The 15,535-nt window shown below is 46.6% G+C and overlaps 2 protein-coding genes across 4 annotated transcripts; both read left to right on the plus strand.

The window, feature by feature from the left end:
• Positions 1–2,234: 2,234 nt before the first annotated feature.
• LOC115179768 (gap junction beta-2 protein) lies at positions 2,235–5,289 on the plus strand. Of its 2 annotated transcripts, none has more exons than XM_029741508.1 (3): positions 2,235–2,460; positions 3,455–4,011; positions 4,480–5,289. In XM_029741508.1, the coding sequence occupies exons 2-3, from the start codon at positions 3,527–3,529 to the stop codon at positions 4,838–4,840; spliced, it is 846 nt and encodes a 281-aa protein (XP_029597368.1). In that variant the 5' UTR covers positions 2,235–2,460; positions 3,455–3,526; the 3' UTR covers positions 4,841–5,289. The 2 variants fall into 2 exon arrangements, with proteins under 2 accessions (XP_029597368.1, XP_029597367.1); XM_029741507.1 differs by having other exon boundaries at positions 3,489–4,011.
• A 552-nt stretch (positions 5,290–5,841) lies between these two features.
• LOC115179662 (gap junction alpha-3 protein-like) lies at positions 5,842–11,549 on the plus strand. Of its 2 annotated transcripts, XM_029741315.1 has the most exons (4): positions 5,842–6,066; positions 7,505–7,567; positions 8,958–9,045; positions 9,162–11,549. In XM_029741315.1, the coding sequence occupies exons 3-4, from the start codon at positions 8,977–8,979 to the stop codon at positions 10,518–10,520; spliced, it is 1,428 nt and encodes a 475-aa protein (XP_029597175.1). In that variant the 5' UTR covers positions 5,842–6,066; positions 7,505–7,567; positions 8,958–8,976; the 3' UTR covers positions 10,521–11,549. The 2 variants fall into 2 exon arrangements, with proteins under 2 accessions (XP_029597175.1, XP_029597176.1); XM_029741316.1 differs by lacking the exon at positions 7,505–7,567.
• Positions 11,550–15,535: the final 3,986 nt, after the last annotated feature.

Below are 15,535 nucleotides of genomic sequence, written 5' to 3' on the forward strand. Positions count from 1 at the left end.
TTTCCCCCACTGTATAGATAGCGATCACCACAGGGTGAAAGCTCAGATTGGATCTAACTGATCTGACGAAGTTACAAAATCAGAGAGTTATGCATCCCTTGTTACATGTGCATGGAATGTGCTGCTTCACATGCACATGTACAGAGACACACACACACACTCAGTCTCAACACGATACACACTCACGGTCTCAATACGATGCACATGTACAGAGACACACACACACACACACACACACACACACACACACACACACACACACACACACACACACTCAGTCTCAATACGATACACACTCAGTCTCAATATGATACACACTCACAGTCTCACTACAATACACACACTCAGTCTCAATACAATACACACTCACGGTCTCAATACGATACACACTCACGGTCTCAATACGATACACACTCAGTCTCAATACGATACACACTCAGTCTCAATACGATACACACTCAGTCTCAATACGATACACACTCAGTCTCAATACGATACACACTCAGTCTCAATACGATACACACACTCAGTCTCAATACGATACACACACTCAGTCTCAATACGATACACACTCACAGTCTCACTACGATACACACTCACAGTCTCACTACGATACACACTCACAGTCTCACTACGATACACACTCACAGTCTCACTACGATACACACTCACAGTCTCACTACGATACACACTCACAGTCTCACTACGATACACACTCACAGTCTCACTACGATACACACGCACAGTCTCACTACGATACACACTCACGGTCTCACTACGATACACACTCACGGTCTCACTACGATACACACTCACGGTCTCACTACGATACACACTCACGGTCTCACTACGATACACACTCACGGTCTCAATACGATACACACTCACGGTCTCAATACGATACACACTCACGGTCTCAATACGATACACACTCACGGTCTCAATACGATACACACTCACGGTCTCAATACGATACACACTCACGGTCTCAATACGATACACACTCACGGTGTCAATACGATACACACTCACGGCCTCAATACGATACACACACACGGTCTCAATACGATACACACACACGGTCTCACTACGATACACACTCACGGTCTCACTACGATACACACTCACGGTCTCAATACGATACACACTCACGGTCTCAATACGATACACACTCACGGTCTCAATACGATACACACTCACGGTCTCAATACGATACACATTTCTCAGATGAGCAAATCCCATCTGGCTGAGGAGGACATTACCAGTTATCATCACTCTGGTTGTGTCTCTTGTCATGCAGCACCAGACCCCAGTGTCAACTCACCTCGTTGGTAAACAGAACTGTTGTTGTCGCCAAAAAGAGCCACACAAAGCCATGCCTGTACTCACTACCCACCCCACCTCCACCCTATCGAGCCCTGTACTCCCTCCTTCCTCTGCCCTCAGCAGGGTTTGTGACCCACCCTTCAGCCCCTCTTCTCTGTCCACACCCAATCTACCATTGGGCATCCGCCCCCAATCCCCAAGAAACAGGAGGTGTGTGTGTGTGTGTGTGTCCTCACTGTGCCCTGCTGTTATCCTGGTGGGGCAGGATGGGGGTGATTAGGGAAACCCAATCTGGTGGGAGCAGTTTGGTAGTGAGGGATGAATGGAGGGAAGAAGAGAGTAGGGAACAGAGATGAATAGAAAGGAAAGTGTTTCACCTCGTCCACTGAGCCACTCAGACAGAAGGGGAGTGTTTGGGATGGAATACTGTATACTGCTACAATGCAGTTCAACCAAGGTGCATGAACAAACTGGATCTTGCAAGCACCTGGATGGGGTGGGATGGGATTGTGTTGGGGTAGGGTTCAATGTGTTTTGTGGAGTGTTTAAGTCTAGATTTTGCTAAAAATTCATGTGTATTACACATTCCCTGAGGTCAACATTTTGACCACATTTGAGTGTAAAGACATCAAGACCTGGTTTGTGCATCCACACACCAAAATAAGTATAATCACTCAATGTGGGATTCGCTGTTTGGTTAGAACCACAAGAAAACAAAACCTCTTTTGATAAACTGACTGAATGAACTCCTCCTCAGTCAGTATATACACACACACACACACACATAAATATATTTGAGTGAAGCAGAGAAAGATGCAGATCAGCACAACATCTATGGCTTGTGTGTTTCTTATACATAGGAACATCAGCTCAAGACTCACTCAAACTGCACTTGTTGTCGCTCCAGATTTCAGCTCCGCCCTGAAACTGACGTCAAGCAGGTGAATCTACAAGTTCAGGTGCGTCTCTGAGAGCGCTCAGAGCACATCAGTTCTAGTCAGCGATAAATCAGTGGACTGCGTCTCACCCTAGACGGTCTCTCCCTGGAGCTCTGTTGGATCTGACTATGGCAGAGTGAACCAAGCAGAAGAAGTGGGGGTACATGGAGCCTCCCTGACACACAGGAGAGAAAAGGTGACGAAGGCAGGTTGATGTGTTGTTCTGTTCTCTGTCAGTTGACTTCTTTTCTCTATTTGTTTCATTAGATGGAACATTTTTAAAACTTTGGAGATGTGTTATGTAAAATTTATTTTTGTTATCACATGATGGAAGTATTGTGGGGTTGCACAATGTCTTGAATTTACCTATCATAATAATAATAGATGTATTTTATATAGCACTTTTCTTTGCACATTGAATCTCAAAGTCACTTTAAAAACAACTTATGAAGTGAATAAAAAAAATAACACTAACTTCTTGATATTTTATTATTATAACATGTAAACCCCATTGATGTGAATATTGGGTGTCTTCGAGAGGTGAATGTAACGTGCAGTTATAGTGCAGTTATAAAACCTTAGTACGGCTATATAGCGCAGCTGTACACTCTTAGGGGGAACCTAAAAGGGTTCTTCGACTGTCCCCATAGGAGAAACCTTTGTAGAACCCTTTTTGGTACTAGGTAGAACCCTTTTGGTTCCAGGTAGAACCCTTTTCGGTTCCATGAAGAACCCTTTCCAGGGTCGTGTTGTATGACGGCTTCCACCCTTTCCAGGGTTCTACATGGAACCCAAAAGGGTTTGACCTGGAACCAAAAAGGGTTCTCCTATGGGGAAAGACGAAGAAGCCCTTTTTTCTAAGAGTGTAGTACATTAGAAATGTTGGCTGGATCAATAGTTCATGACAGCATTGGCACTGGTCTAGCCAAGCAACTGTATTCAGTTCTCTCTCTGTCTCTCTCTCCTCCTCCTCTCATCTCTATACTTCCTCCTCTCATCTCATTCTCCTCCCTCTCTATTTATTTTTTTTAACCTCAACTTTCACCCACCTTCTCCTCTCCTCTCTCCCTAGAGTAGAGTGGATTGTTCCTGGGCAGCAGAGGAACAATGAGCTTGGGGACCCTGTACCTAATGTTTTCTTATCTCCTCCTTCCTCTCTCTTCCCTCCAACTCTCCCTACTTCGATCCAGCCCTCACCCCCTCTCTCCTCTGGTCTCTCTCCAGGGTAGAGGTGTGTGTTCTGGGCCAGAGGAGCAGGAGAGATGACCTGGGGGACCCTGTACACCCAGCTGGCTGGTGTGAACCGCCACTCCACCAGCCTGGGGAAGGTGTGGCTGTCTGTCCTCTTCATCTTCCGGGTCACCGTGCTGGTCCTGGCGGCCGAAAGCGTCTGGGGGGACGAACAGAGCGACTTTGTCTGCAACACCCTGCAGCCGGGCTGCGAGAACGTCTGCTACGACCACTTCTTCCCCGTGTCCCACATCAGGCTCTGGTGTCTGCAGCTTGTCTTCGTCTCCACACCCGCTCTCCTCGTCGCCATGTACGTGGCCTACCGTCATCACGGCGACAAACGCCAGATCCTGCAGCAGGGTTCAGTCGGGGGGCGTTGCCGCAGCGACAAGGCCCAGGCGGCCCAGGAGGCTGAGCTAGAGAGCCTGAGGAGGCGGAGGCTGCCAATCGCCGGGCCGCTGTGGTGGACGTACGCCTGTAGTCTGGTCGTCCGCCTGCTTTTCGAGGGAGGCTTCATGTACGTACTATGTTAGCTCACTGAGCAAAGCCTAACAAATCTTTATTTCAGGCAGACAAGTTAATTGAGTGTAGCTCAATGAACCACCTCCATTACATACAAACGCTTAAGAATAAGATGTAGATACACTTCCTCAAGATTCATGATATCACCATGTACAAATGTAGGATCTTAATTTGATCACCCTGTTGCAGAAGAATGTTCCGGCAATGCAGGAAATGTAAATCTTGTAGTGTATTTGAGGTTTAAAAGGCTTCTGAAGTTTGGAATTTCCACTTTGAAATGTCAGACATGATTTTCCCTTTACGAAAAATATATCAACCCTTACAAAAATGTCCATAATTATAATCCACATAATAATTCACATTTCCTGTTGCTGTAGGATTATTTACCCACTGTAGCAAACTGGCTCAAATAAAGATGCTACATCTGTAGTTCTAAGCCTTTATCTTCACCTTCGTTCTCCAGGTATGCTCTATACGTGTTGTACGACGGCTTCCAGATGCCCAGGCTGGTCCAGTGTGACCAGTGGCCCTGTCCCAATGTGGTGGACTGCTTTGTCTCCCGCCCCACAGAAAAAACTGTCTTCACCGTTTTCATGGCCGCCTCCTCCTGCGTCTGTATGGCACTCAACATGGCCGAACTGGCCTACCTGGTCGCCAAGGCTATCGCTCGGTGCCCGTCATCGCGGCGCAGAGGGGGGAAACAGAAAGAGAAGGGTTCAAACTGTTCCTCAACCTCTTCCAAAGACAAGACTCTGCAGCAGAACAAGAAGAATGAGAAGTTGTTGTCCTCTTCGTCTGGGTCCACCTGCAGCAAGGCGGTGTGAGGACGGGGGAGCTATAGACATAGCGTACATATGCACACACAGACGTGCAAAACATAAGTAGCCTACAGTACACACACAAACACACCGAATCATAAATATGTGCAAACACTGTGTAGTCCACTCCAGACATGCACAGAAGATCTCCTTCCCCGCTTCAGTCACTGGAGTCACTACGCCATCTAGTGGACAATATTCACACATGGCCACTGACCCTTCACAGGCAAAGACAGACCTACAGACAGACCTACAGACAGACAGACAGACAGACAGACAGACAGACAGACAGACAGACAGACAGACAGACAGACAGACATTGCTCCTATGGAATTGTGATGTTAGTAATAAAGAGATAACATTGTAAATACAATGGCATTCGCAGAATCACAGTAGAGTACTATGAGTAAAGGCTTATGCAATGACCTACAGAGGATGTGTGTGTTTTAAAAACTTGTGAAATAAAAATATTAGATATTTGATATACTGTCTGATCATTGAGACACATTTTAGCAAAGCTGCAATTCACAATTTGGGTGATGGTGGGTGGTCAGATGTTTGTAAATCATGTGGTTGTGTTAGTGCGCCTGAGGAAGCACATCCCAGCACTTAATCATGAGATGTGATGTTATATATATATATATATATATTATTTTCAGATCGCACAAATGTAAAATAGATTACTACAAAAAATATACAAAGTGCACAAAGAAGATGTTCAGATCGTACAGATAATATGGGAGAGGAACATCCAGTCCTGTACTATAACTCATCTATGTGCATTTAGGCCTACTCTCCAACATAGTGAAGGCCATCATTTTCCCCCTGCGCGCGGAGACGCCATCCACAATTTTGGAGTCCTAGTGTGGAATTTCGGAAGAGCAGGGTGGCTGGGTGGGATGGGAGGTGACGGGGGGTTGACGGGTGGGCGACGCCGCCCCCACCCTCCACCCTCCCCCACGCGTGCACTCATGGATGGTCACACAATGTGACAGTAGCGATGGCTGGGCACGGGACGCAGCCGCTGCGCTTTGCGGGACCCCATCTCCAGGTTCCACACGCGCCCTTAGACTAGCATCGCTTTGCTCACCCTCGCGCTGTCTCTCTCTCTCTTGTTCGCTCTCTTTCTCTCGCGCACGCCTGGCCTTGAACCCCGCGGGAGAAAAGAAGAGAACGCACATCGCGACGCTTCCGGGAAAAAGATTTTGGCCGGCCGCTGTCAAAGGAGATTGGTAAGCTGTCAGAGCTGGGGAGTGAGAGGGAAGGGGAGGGATCTTTCTACCTGGGAAGGTCTGTAGGATTTTCCAACCCTTTCAAAATGTGGATAACTTCAGTGACCACCGGATACGGCTTCAAGTGGCCAAGGCTTGGGGAGTCTATCCATCCACCCTGTCCTTATGCTTATTTGGGAACGCCAAGTAGCCACTTTTACGCTCACCAATTCCAATGCGAGTGATGTTGACTTGACTTAGCCTGCAATCAATTACTGTATCAATAGGTATTCTGTTAGGATATCTACTGCCCAAGGTTTATATATTTAAATAACTTAGGTCAGTGTGGTCAAAGAGTTAAATGGTGCGGCCGCTGCAACACAATGCCGCTAAATCCCCGTCAATAGCCAGTGCCAAGGAGCACAATGCGCGTCTGGCAGCTTCTCTATTGTCACAGGTGACAGACGGTATTTCATCAAAACCTCAAAAGGATCAACACATATACTGTGCAGCTCGACACATACTGTCATTATAGAGGGGTATTGCACCACTTTGATACCAGCGCGTTATTGAGTAGGCTAGGCCAGGCATAACGACCATGGAATCATCTATTGAAATTAATATTGAACTGTAGAAGGCCAGTGAGTTGAGTTGAGCTAATATGGGCTACATTCAGCAACAATGCACCACCAATCGATAGATTGGGATACTGTGGTAATCATAGTAATCATAGATTTTACAGTAACAGCCTGCCTGTGTTTTAACATGGGGGAAATAGGTCCTTGTTTTGAAAGTTTGTAAAACCACTTCATGTCCAAACAGGAGTTTGTAACAGGTAGAGTAATGCAGCTGGGATCTGTTTTGTTGTTGTTGTATCTATGCATTGGTGATATAGAGCCCTCTGTAAATGCATATCAGTCGATCCGGGGCAAATATTTTCTCTCATCAGCAGTCCTGTGTTCTGATGATCCGAGCATTCCTCCCAGGCTGCTATGTACTCATTCAGACTGCCACAGATGGCCAGCCATTGTAACCCGCTTGCCCAGCAATACACAGACAGGCCTATGGATGGATTGTATACATTCCTCAATTAAATCTGCCTTTCAAAACAAAACACATGTGTCTATCAATGCTGTGGCATTCATAGGGTTCATGGTTGCATGTAGTCTGTCCAATTAGAAACACCAAAGTCACCTATTTCAGAGAAATAGACATTTTGGGGGAAGATGATGTAGGTTTTTGACTTTGAAGACATGATACATTTTTATTGGTGGCCAGTAGGCTTGTAGAAGCCAGCCTAAAAAGATTTGAGTTTTCCACTCATCTCAGAAGTGTCTATATCGTAAGTTGCATGGACAATAGGCATACAAAAGAATGGTTCATTTGGGTAATGTAAGAATATTTAAATGACATTATAATTGTAATTCATAACTGATATGATTTGTTTTTTTGCTTCCAGGTATTGTATTTATTTTGAACCACTAGTCGATGGATTTATCACTGACAATACAACAACATTTTAGTAAGTCCACCGTCTGTCACTGCGTTGGGTGCTTTTTTGTGTCATCGGATATCTGGTCCTTTTTTCGTCTGCTTTGCAATGTGTTCAAAAGTTGCCATGGGCACTGGATTCATTTCAAATTGATAGAACTGTAAAATGTCAGCATTGGGAAAAATGTTCCTTTGAATTGCTGCTAATGATTCTAGTAGGCCTGGAAGGAGCACAATGGTGGTGCTCAGGATATTTTATTGGCGCGTTTAACCTCAGTCTCCAGTACTGTGATTAGAGAATGTATTAGAGAAGTATGTGGCCGGTCGAGAGTGAAAGTGATCAAGGCAGTTTGTTAGTCCCGTATGACTGACTCGATGGCGTCCATCCTGTGTCTGAGGGAGACGAGTGTTGTTCGGTGCTCTCCACAGCTGTTCTGGGCTGTGCTGAGTGGGATGCCACATTACAGAACCTTCAGATAGAAATATATTACAACAGATATGTATCCTTTATGTAGAAAAAGGAATCATGCCGCCTCCTAAATGCAGCCCCGCTGCCTCCTTCAGTGCCAAACGCATTGGCTTTACCTGAGAGATTGTGTGACTTCACAGAGTGATGTCGGGAGCAGAAAGTGCATAGGATGGATACAATGTGTGTGCATAATATGACAGTAATCTTTTGTAATATTAGGGCTTCAAACCAGAGGTCAACTCCACCAATGTTTGTTTTGGTTTCTGAACCTGTACATTTTCATTCAAAGTTTTTATTCCCCTCTTCTCTCATGTCCCCTTCTCTCATTTCCCCACCTCCCTTTCCTGTTTTCTTACCCTCTCAGTTGTTACTCACCCATGCCTGTGCTCCCCCTCTCCCTGGCCTATGCTCTCTCGTTCTGTGTGTGTTCCCTCCCCACCTCTCTCTTCCCTCTCATCCCCAGTTGGTGCCTACACAGCCCTATTCCCTCTCTGTTGCTCCCACCTCTCTCCAGCTTTCCAGCTTCCCCCACCTCTCTATCTGCACCTCTCTCCTGCTTCACCCAACCTTTCTCCTGCCTCTCCTCCAGCCTCTCCCCTCCTCTCTCCCCCAGCCTCTCCCCTCCTCTCTCCCCCAGCCTCTCCCCTACTCTCTCCTCCAGCCTCTCCCCTCCTCTCTCCCCCAGCCTCTCCCCTCCTCTCTCCCCCAGCCTCTCCCCTCCTCTCTCCCCCAGCCTCTCCCCTCCTCTCTCCCCCAGCCTCTCCCCTCCTCTCTCCTCCAGCCTCTCCCCTCCTCTCTCCCCCAGCCTCTCCCCTCCTCTCTCCTCCAGCCTCTCCCCTCCTCTCTCCTCCAGCCTCTCCCCACCTCTCTCCCCCAGCCATTCCCCCCAGCCTCTCCCCACCCAGGCCTCACCCAGTTGCTACTCATCCCAGGCTGTGCTCTCTCTCCCCAGGCTAGAAATCGTGTGAAGCATGGGTGACTGGAGCTTTCTGGGGCGGCTGCTGGAGAACGCTCAAGAACACTCCACCGTGATTGGCAAGGTGACTGATTGATCGATTGATACATTTCTACAGTTATTTGATTGATTGACCCTTTTATTCCTGTGGTATATAGCCCCTTATGCCCTCTTATGTGGCGTTATGTCCCTTGTGTCCAGGTGTGGCTGACAGTCCTCTTCATCTTCCGCATCCTGGTCCTGGGGGCGGCTGCGGAGGAAGTGTGGGGTGACGAGCAGTCGGACTTCACCTGCAACACGCAGCAGCCCGGTTGCGAGAACGTGTGCTACGACGAAGCCTTCCCCATCTCGCACATCCGCTTCTGGGTGCTGCAGATTATCTTCGTGTCCACGCCCACCTTGATCTACCTGGGACACGTGCTGCACATTGTCCGCATGGAGGAGAAACGCCGGGAGAAGGAGGAGGAGCAGCGGAAGGCCAGCCGGCACCAGGAGGAGAGAGACCCTCTGTACAGGAACGGAGGAGGTGGAGGGAAAAAGGAGAAGCCCCCAATCAGAGACGAGCACGGTAAAATACGCATCCGGGGGGCTCTCCTGCGCACGTACGTGTTCAACATCATCTTCAAGACGCTGTTCGAAGTGGGCTTCATCCTGGGTCAGTACTTCCTGTATGGCTTCCAGCTCAGCCCCCTGTATAAGTGTGGTCGCTGGCCCTGCCCCAACACGGTTGACTGCTTCATCTCACGCCCCACAGAGAAGACCATCTTCATCATCTTCATGCTGGTGGTAGCCTGCGTCTCCCTGCTGCTCAACCTGCTGGAGATATACCACCTGGGATGGAAGAAGGTGAAGCAGGGGGTCAGCAACGAGTTTGCGCCCGACCGAATGGCGCTCCCCCTGGCCAGAGACGAGGCGGTGGAGTCCAATATGATCCAGGAGGGGATCGCCCACCCGACCCTCAACTGCCTGCCCACGTACGGTGACGTGAACGTGGTGTACCTGCCCAACGAGCAGGCAAACGCCACAGCCGCTTTATCAGAGCAGCAGGCAGCGGCGGAGGAACTCAAGATGGACCCTTTCCATGAAGACTTCCTGCTGGAGGCTCCTCCCACATCCTTCTACGGCAGCGAGGGCAGTGGCCAGCAGCAGTCCGTGGAGCAGAACTGGGCCAACATGGCCATGGAGCTGCAGACTCTGGACGCTGCCAAGTCCTCCTCCTACCCTCCTCATCCCTCCTCCCCTTCTCCGCCACCCTCCTCCTCCTCCCCCACCTCCTCTGACCAGGAGCAGTCACCCCCTCCACCGGACACTGCCCCTCCTATCCCCGACTCCCGCTCCTCCACCCTCCCCCTGGGGGAATCAAGAAGGAGTGAGGAGCACCAGCAGCAGGAAGAAGAGGAAGCGGAGGCGGCGCTGCCACTGACGCACGTTGATGATGTCACGGTGACCCGGGTGGAGATGCACGAGCCGCCCGTTTTCATAGCGCCGGATGCCCGCAGGCTGAGCAGGGCCAGCAAGACCAGCAGTGTCCGAGCCCGGCCCGACGACCTTGCCGTGTAACACATACACACACACACACCCTCTCACACACCTTCACACAATCACATACAAACACATGCAGACCCCTATCCACCACCGCACCCCAATGCCTCTGGGTTCTATACATGATATATCTATGAGGCTCAGGTGTCAAATGTTGTGTGAAATACAGAGGCGATGTGGAAGGGGGGGCTCTGGAGTTGAGATGCTCCTGACATTACTCTCTACCAAAGTTGCGTTATCTGGAGCTGCATTCGGTGAGGTGAGGCATAGCTTAGTGCTTCAGAGTTCTGAGGTGCCAACACGTGTGTGGAGAGGGAACACACACATTCACTGTTTGCAGCTCAGATGCCATGAAAGGATTAGAGATATTGGACTAACTAGTTTGGGACATTAGTGACATTTCAGATGAATATAATTCTGCTGTTTTCTTTATTCTTTGATGGTAGACATCAGAAGAGGGTTTGCGCTTTCGTTTATTTTTTTCTCTCCCCCCTTTCTTTTTTTCTTTTCTTGTGATGGACCCTTTAAGATGAAGCCGATGTGTCCTATTGTCTCTTCCTAGTGTCTGTCTGTCTGTCTGCCTCGTAGCTAGCCGTCTGTCTGTTCCATGCTCACCCTTCCTATTAAGCTGAATGAAGAGAGGGACACTCTGACAGTATGGTGGAGTGGAGAGAGACAGGGATAGGGTACCTGGGTGGCACTTTATTCAAAATGACTTGGTATTTACTTACAAATGACATGTTAATTACACAATAATACCTTGTGAATTACTTGTAAAACAAGCACGACTAGGCACATTTTGGTACCAGGTAGTTAACAGTTAAGTACCCTCTGATAATATGTAATGTACCAGTAAATACCAGGTTAATACTAGTGCATAAGGTAACGTCCTATCGGTTACTGTAGTGTGTAGCCATACTAGTGTGAAGCTTCAACCTATGTTACCACCGCGATCCCAACCTGAGGCTTGGTCTTTAGGCTTCACAGGCTTTGTGTGTGTGTGTGTGTGTTTCTGTCTGTGTGTGTGTGTGTTTCTGTATGTATCTGTGTGTGTGTGTGTGTGTGTGTGTGTGTGTGTGTGTGTGTGTGTGTGTGTGTGTGTGTGTGTGTGTGTGTGTGTGTGTGTGTGTGTGTGTGTGTGTGCGCGCGCAATAGATATATTATAGAGTCTTTTTTCAATGTCTACAACAACATTTAGGCAGTTACATCAGGGTAAATAATATATATATGTAAATATATTACATAGTACATATAGGGTATATTATACATATAGAATTATGACTTATAAAGAACCCATACTGACGCTTGTGTTTGCAGTGTGTTAAAGAAGTGTGTGTCCTCATCGTAAAGAAATTCAGCAGATTTAAGACTGTAGGCCCCCACTGGTAGTCAGTATGGGAAGTTTCAGTATAGTGCTTAGAGAGAGTAGGCAATAGAATTGCTAGAAGATAGATAGATAAGGAGTATTATTTAAGGCAATGACATTTCATTCTTTGTTACTGAATCATAATAGCAAAATCAATAGGAATGTGCATTTGCGTATCATTTTCTTAAACTCCTGCCAGTTTTTTAAATCAGAAAATGGCTCTTAACATGCAGTTGTATTTCTTTTAAGCTTCCTGTTTTTTTTCTCTCCAAATTAATTTATTTTATTGTCATCTAACATTCAGGAAAAAATCATAGCTATCGAACAATGTTTGGACAAATCTCTTTTGCGTTTTGTACCTCTTTATGTTTTGAACAACGGTCTATTCTGTTACTGTGAAACTACAACTCACTACAACGGACTCACTCAAGCACTTGACCTTTGACCTTGTTATGATGAAATCATATGTTATCATTCCACCACCACAAGAAGCAGGGGGCACTTCAATTTTGGCACTTAAAGTAAGAACAGAAAGTTGTGATTCTTACAGTACATTTCAACAATGTAGATAGGCTGTTTGTTCACATTTCTCTCTCTATCTCCCCCTCCCTTACCCTCACACTCGTCCTTCCTTCCTTCCTTCCTTCCTTCCTTCCTTCCTTCCTTCCTTTCTTTCTTTTATTCTCTCTCTCTCTACACACACACACACACACACACACACACACACACACACAAACTCTACATTGGGGTATATCTTGGGATAGAGGGTTTAGACTGAGACTGTGAATGGGCTGTTGCTGTGCTCTGCTGTATGATGTGTTAAAATGCTTAGAGAATCAGGTCTGCTGTTTGTTGCGTTGCCACACACACAGAATCCAAGTGCCTCACAAATCGTTTACATACCATGCACATACAGTATGTAAAAAAAAGCCACCAGGTGATGGGATCGAGCTGTGACATTGTAATCCAAAAAAAAACGAAGAACAGGTCAGCTGTCCACCAAAGAGAGAAAATCTAAAATGGCCACCAATAGAACTCTGTTAAGACTTGTTGAAAACAGGTTACGGTTCTGTTAACTCACAATTTCTGTTTATAACCATGTTATTTCGGTTGTTTAAAGTTGACACTTTAGCATGTAGATAATGATCTGGACAGTTAAGACAGAATGATGTTCTAAGATAAAATAACAAAGGACATCTCAAAAAGAGGATGTCTCGATATTTTAGAAAGTATTTATATTTATGAGAGAATTACTAGATTACCAAATACAAAAAAAAAAAGGATTTAGAAAAAAATATTGCTTCTTTGTTGACTTTTTTGTCAAAAGAATACTGGAGAGGTGTTTGGCTAGGTTAAAGTTATACTCCATTGTTGTGTCAGGCACCCCACCCATCGGAAAACTGACATTTTGTTGGACTTTTGGAATCTCTGGCGTGGAGTGAGATTTCATTGGCCAGTGAGGCAGGGAAGGAGATTTAGACATGCTCAGACCAGATACCCCATTGTGAAATCACTGTCTATGAAGAGAAGTGCCTTGCGTCTGAACTTTTGTAAGAACATGTTGATGTAAATGTTAATTTACCTCAAATGTTTACAAAACTGTTACTGAATAAACTTTTTGTACCATATCTAACTTGTCGCCTGGGGGTTTTGTTTGGTGAAATAGAATAAGTACTTTGGCTTCCCACAATGCAGAAAGAGATAGTAGTTATGCTTTTTGAGGACATAGGGGCATGAAGGGAGGGGGAGACGAAGTAAGAGGAAAGGAAGGGGTGGGGGAGAGAGGAGAAGGGAGTGAGAGGTTGGGAAGACACACAGGCACACGGTTTTCACACTGTGATGAGGAACGTCCATCAAAATGTAATTTAGTTTCCTTTATAACATGCAACTATAGCTAGCCTATCTGACAGGCTGTAACCAACACCAATGGGGAACAGTTGGGTGTGATAGTAAAAGTCAAGATATCTCAGTCACTTTCAGTACTTAGCCCTTACTGGTTCAGTATTCACAGAGATAAAAATACACTTTGGGGAGGGGCCTGAGGGAAGTGTAGGGGTGAAATGGATCACAATCTTGGAGAATTGGGGAGTCTGGAGTGAATTTGGTGGATTGAAGAAAAGATAGTGGGCGAAGTCTTGGACTAGGAGAGGAGGATCTTAGTCCTTAGAAGAGTACAGACAGCATATTCCATCCTTAGCTCTCCCCCTCTTCCTTCCCATCTCCCTCTTTTGCTCTACATACAGCTTTCTTACTCTTCCTCTCTCTCTCTCTCCCCCAAACCCCACCCTGTAGTGTGCTCTCTCCCGCTACATACCTTCCCTCCCCCCACATCTCCCACTCTCACTCTGTCCCCCAAACCCCACCCTGTCCTGTGCTCTCTCCCTCTAATTTCCTCCCCTCCCCCACGTCTCCCCACCTCTCCCACTCCACCGCCTCTCTCTCTCTCTCCCCCAAACCCCACCCTGTACTGTGCTCTCTCCCTCTACTTACCTCCCCTCCCCCCACATCTCACACTCCCCCGCCTCTCTCAATTCAATTCAATTCAATTCAAGGGGCTTTATTGGCATGGGAAACATATGTTAACATTGCCAAAGCAAGTGAAGTAGATAATATACAAAAGTGAAATAAACAATAAAAATGAACAGTAAACATTACACTCACAGAAGTTCCAAAAGAATTAAGACATTACAAATGTCATTGTATGTATATATACAGTGTTGTAACAATGTGCAAATGGTTAAAGTACAAAGGGAAAATAAATAAGCATAAATATGGGTTGTATTTACAATGGTGTTTGCTCTTCACTGGTTGACCTTTTATTGTGGTAACAGGTCACACATCTTGCTGCTGTGATTGCACACTGTGGTATTTCACCCAGTAGATATGGGAGTTTATCAAAATCGGGTTTGTTTTCGAATTCTTTGTGGATCTGTGTAATCTGAGGGAAATATGTTTCTAATATGGTCATACATTGGGCAGGAGGTTAGGAAGTGCAGCTCAGTTTCCACCTCATTTTGTGGGCAGTGTGCACATAGCCTGTCTTCTCTTAAGAGCCAGGTCTGCCTACGGCGGCCTTTCTCAATAGCAAGGCTATGTTCACTGAGTCTGCACATAGTCAAAGCTTTCCTTAAGTTTGGGTCAGTCACAGTGGTCAGGTATTCTGCCACTGTGTGCACTCTGTTTAGGGCCAAATAGTATTCTCAGTTTGCTCTGTTTTTTTGTTAATTCTTTCCAATGTGTCAAGTAATTATCTTTTTGTTTTCTCATGATTTAGTTGGGTCTAATTGTGTTGCTGTCCTGGGGCTCTGTGGGGTGTGTTTGTGTTTGTGAACAGAGCCCCAGGACCAGCTTGCTTAGAGGACTCTTCTCCAGGTTCATCTCTCTGTAGGTTATAGGTGTAGGAATCGCTTCCTTTCAGGTGGTCTCTCTCTCTCTCCCCCCTGTTGTTTTTTCATGGCCACACTAGTTCATATCATGTGATTGGCAGAGGATTGCCTAGTTAATCGCTGGCTATAATTCCCCCCTCGCCACTGGCCTCCCCTGCAGACCTAGCCCACTGACCCTGCTGAGAGCAGCACTTCCTTTATGCCCCTGAAAGCACAGGGGATTGAGCCCTAACAACAAAACTAATCACCCTCCTCCCCTCTCTTTCTATCGCCAGGCCACT

The sequence above is a fragment of the Salmo trutta genome, chromosome 39 (genome assembly GCF_901001165.1).
Source record: "Salmo trutta chromosome 39, fSalTru1.1, whole genome shotgun sequence".
NCBI lineage: Eukaryota > Metazoa > Chordata > Actinopteri > Salmoniformes > Salmonidae > Salmo > Salmo trutta.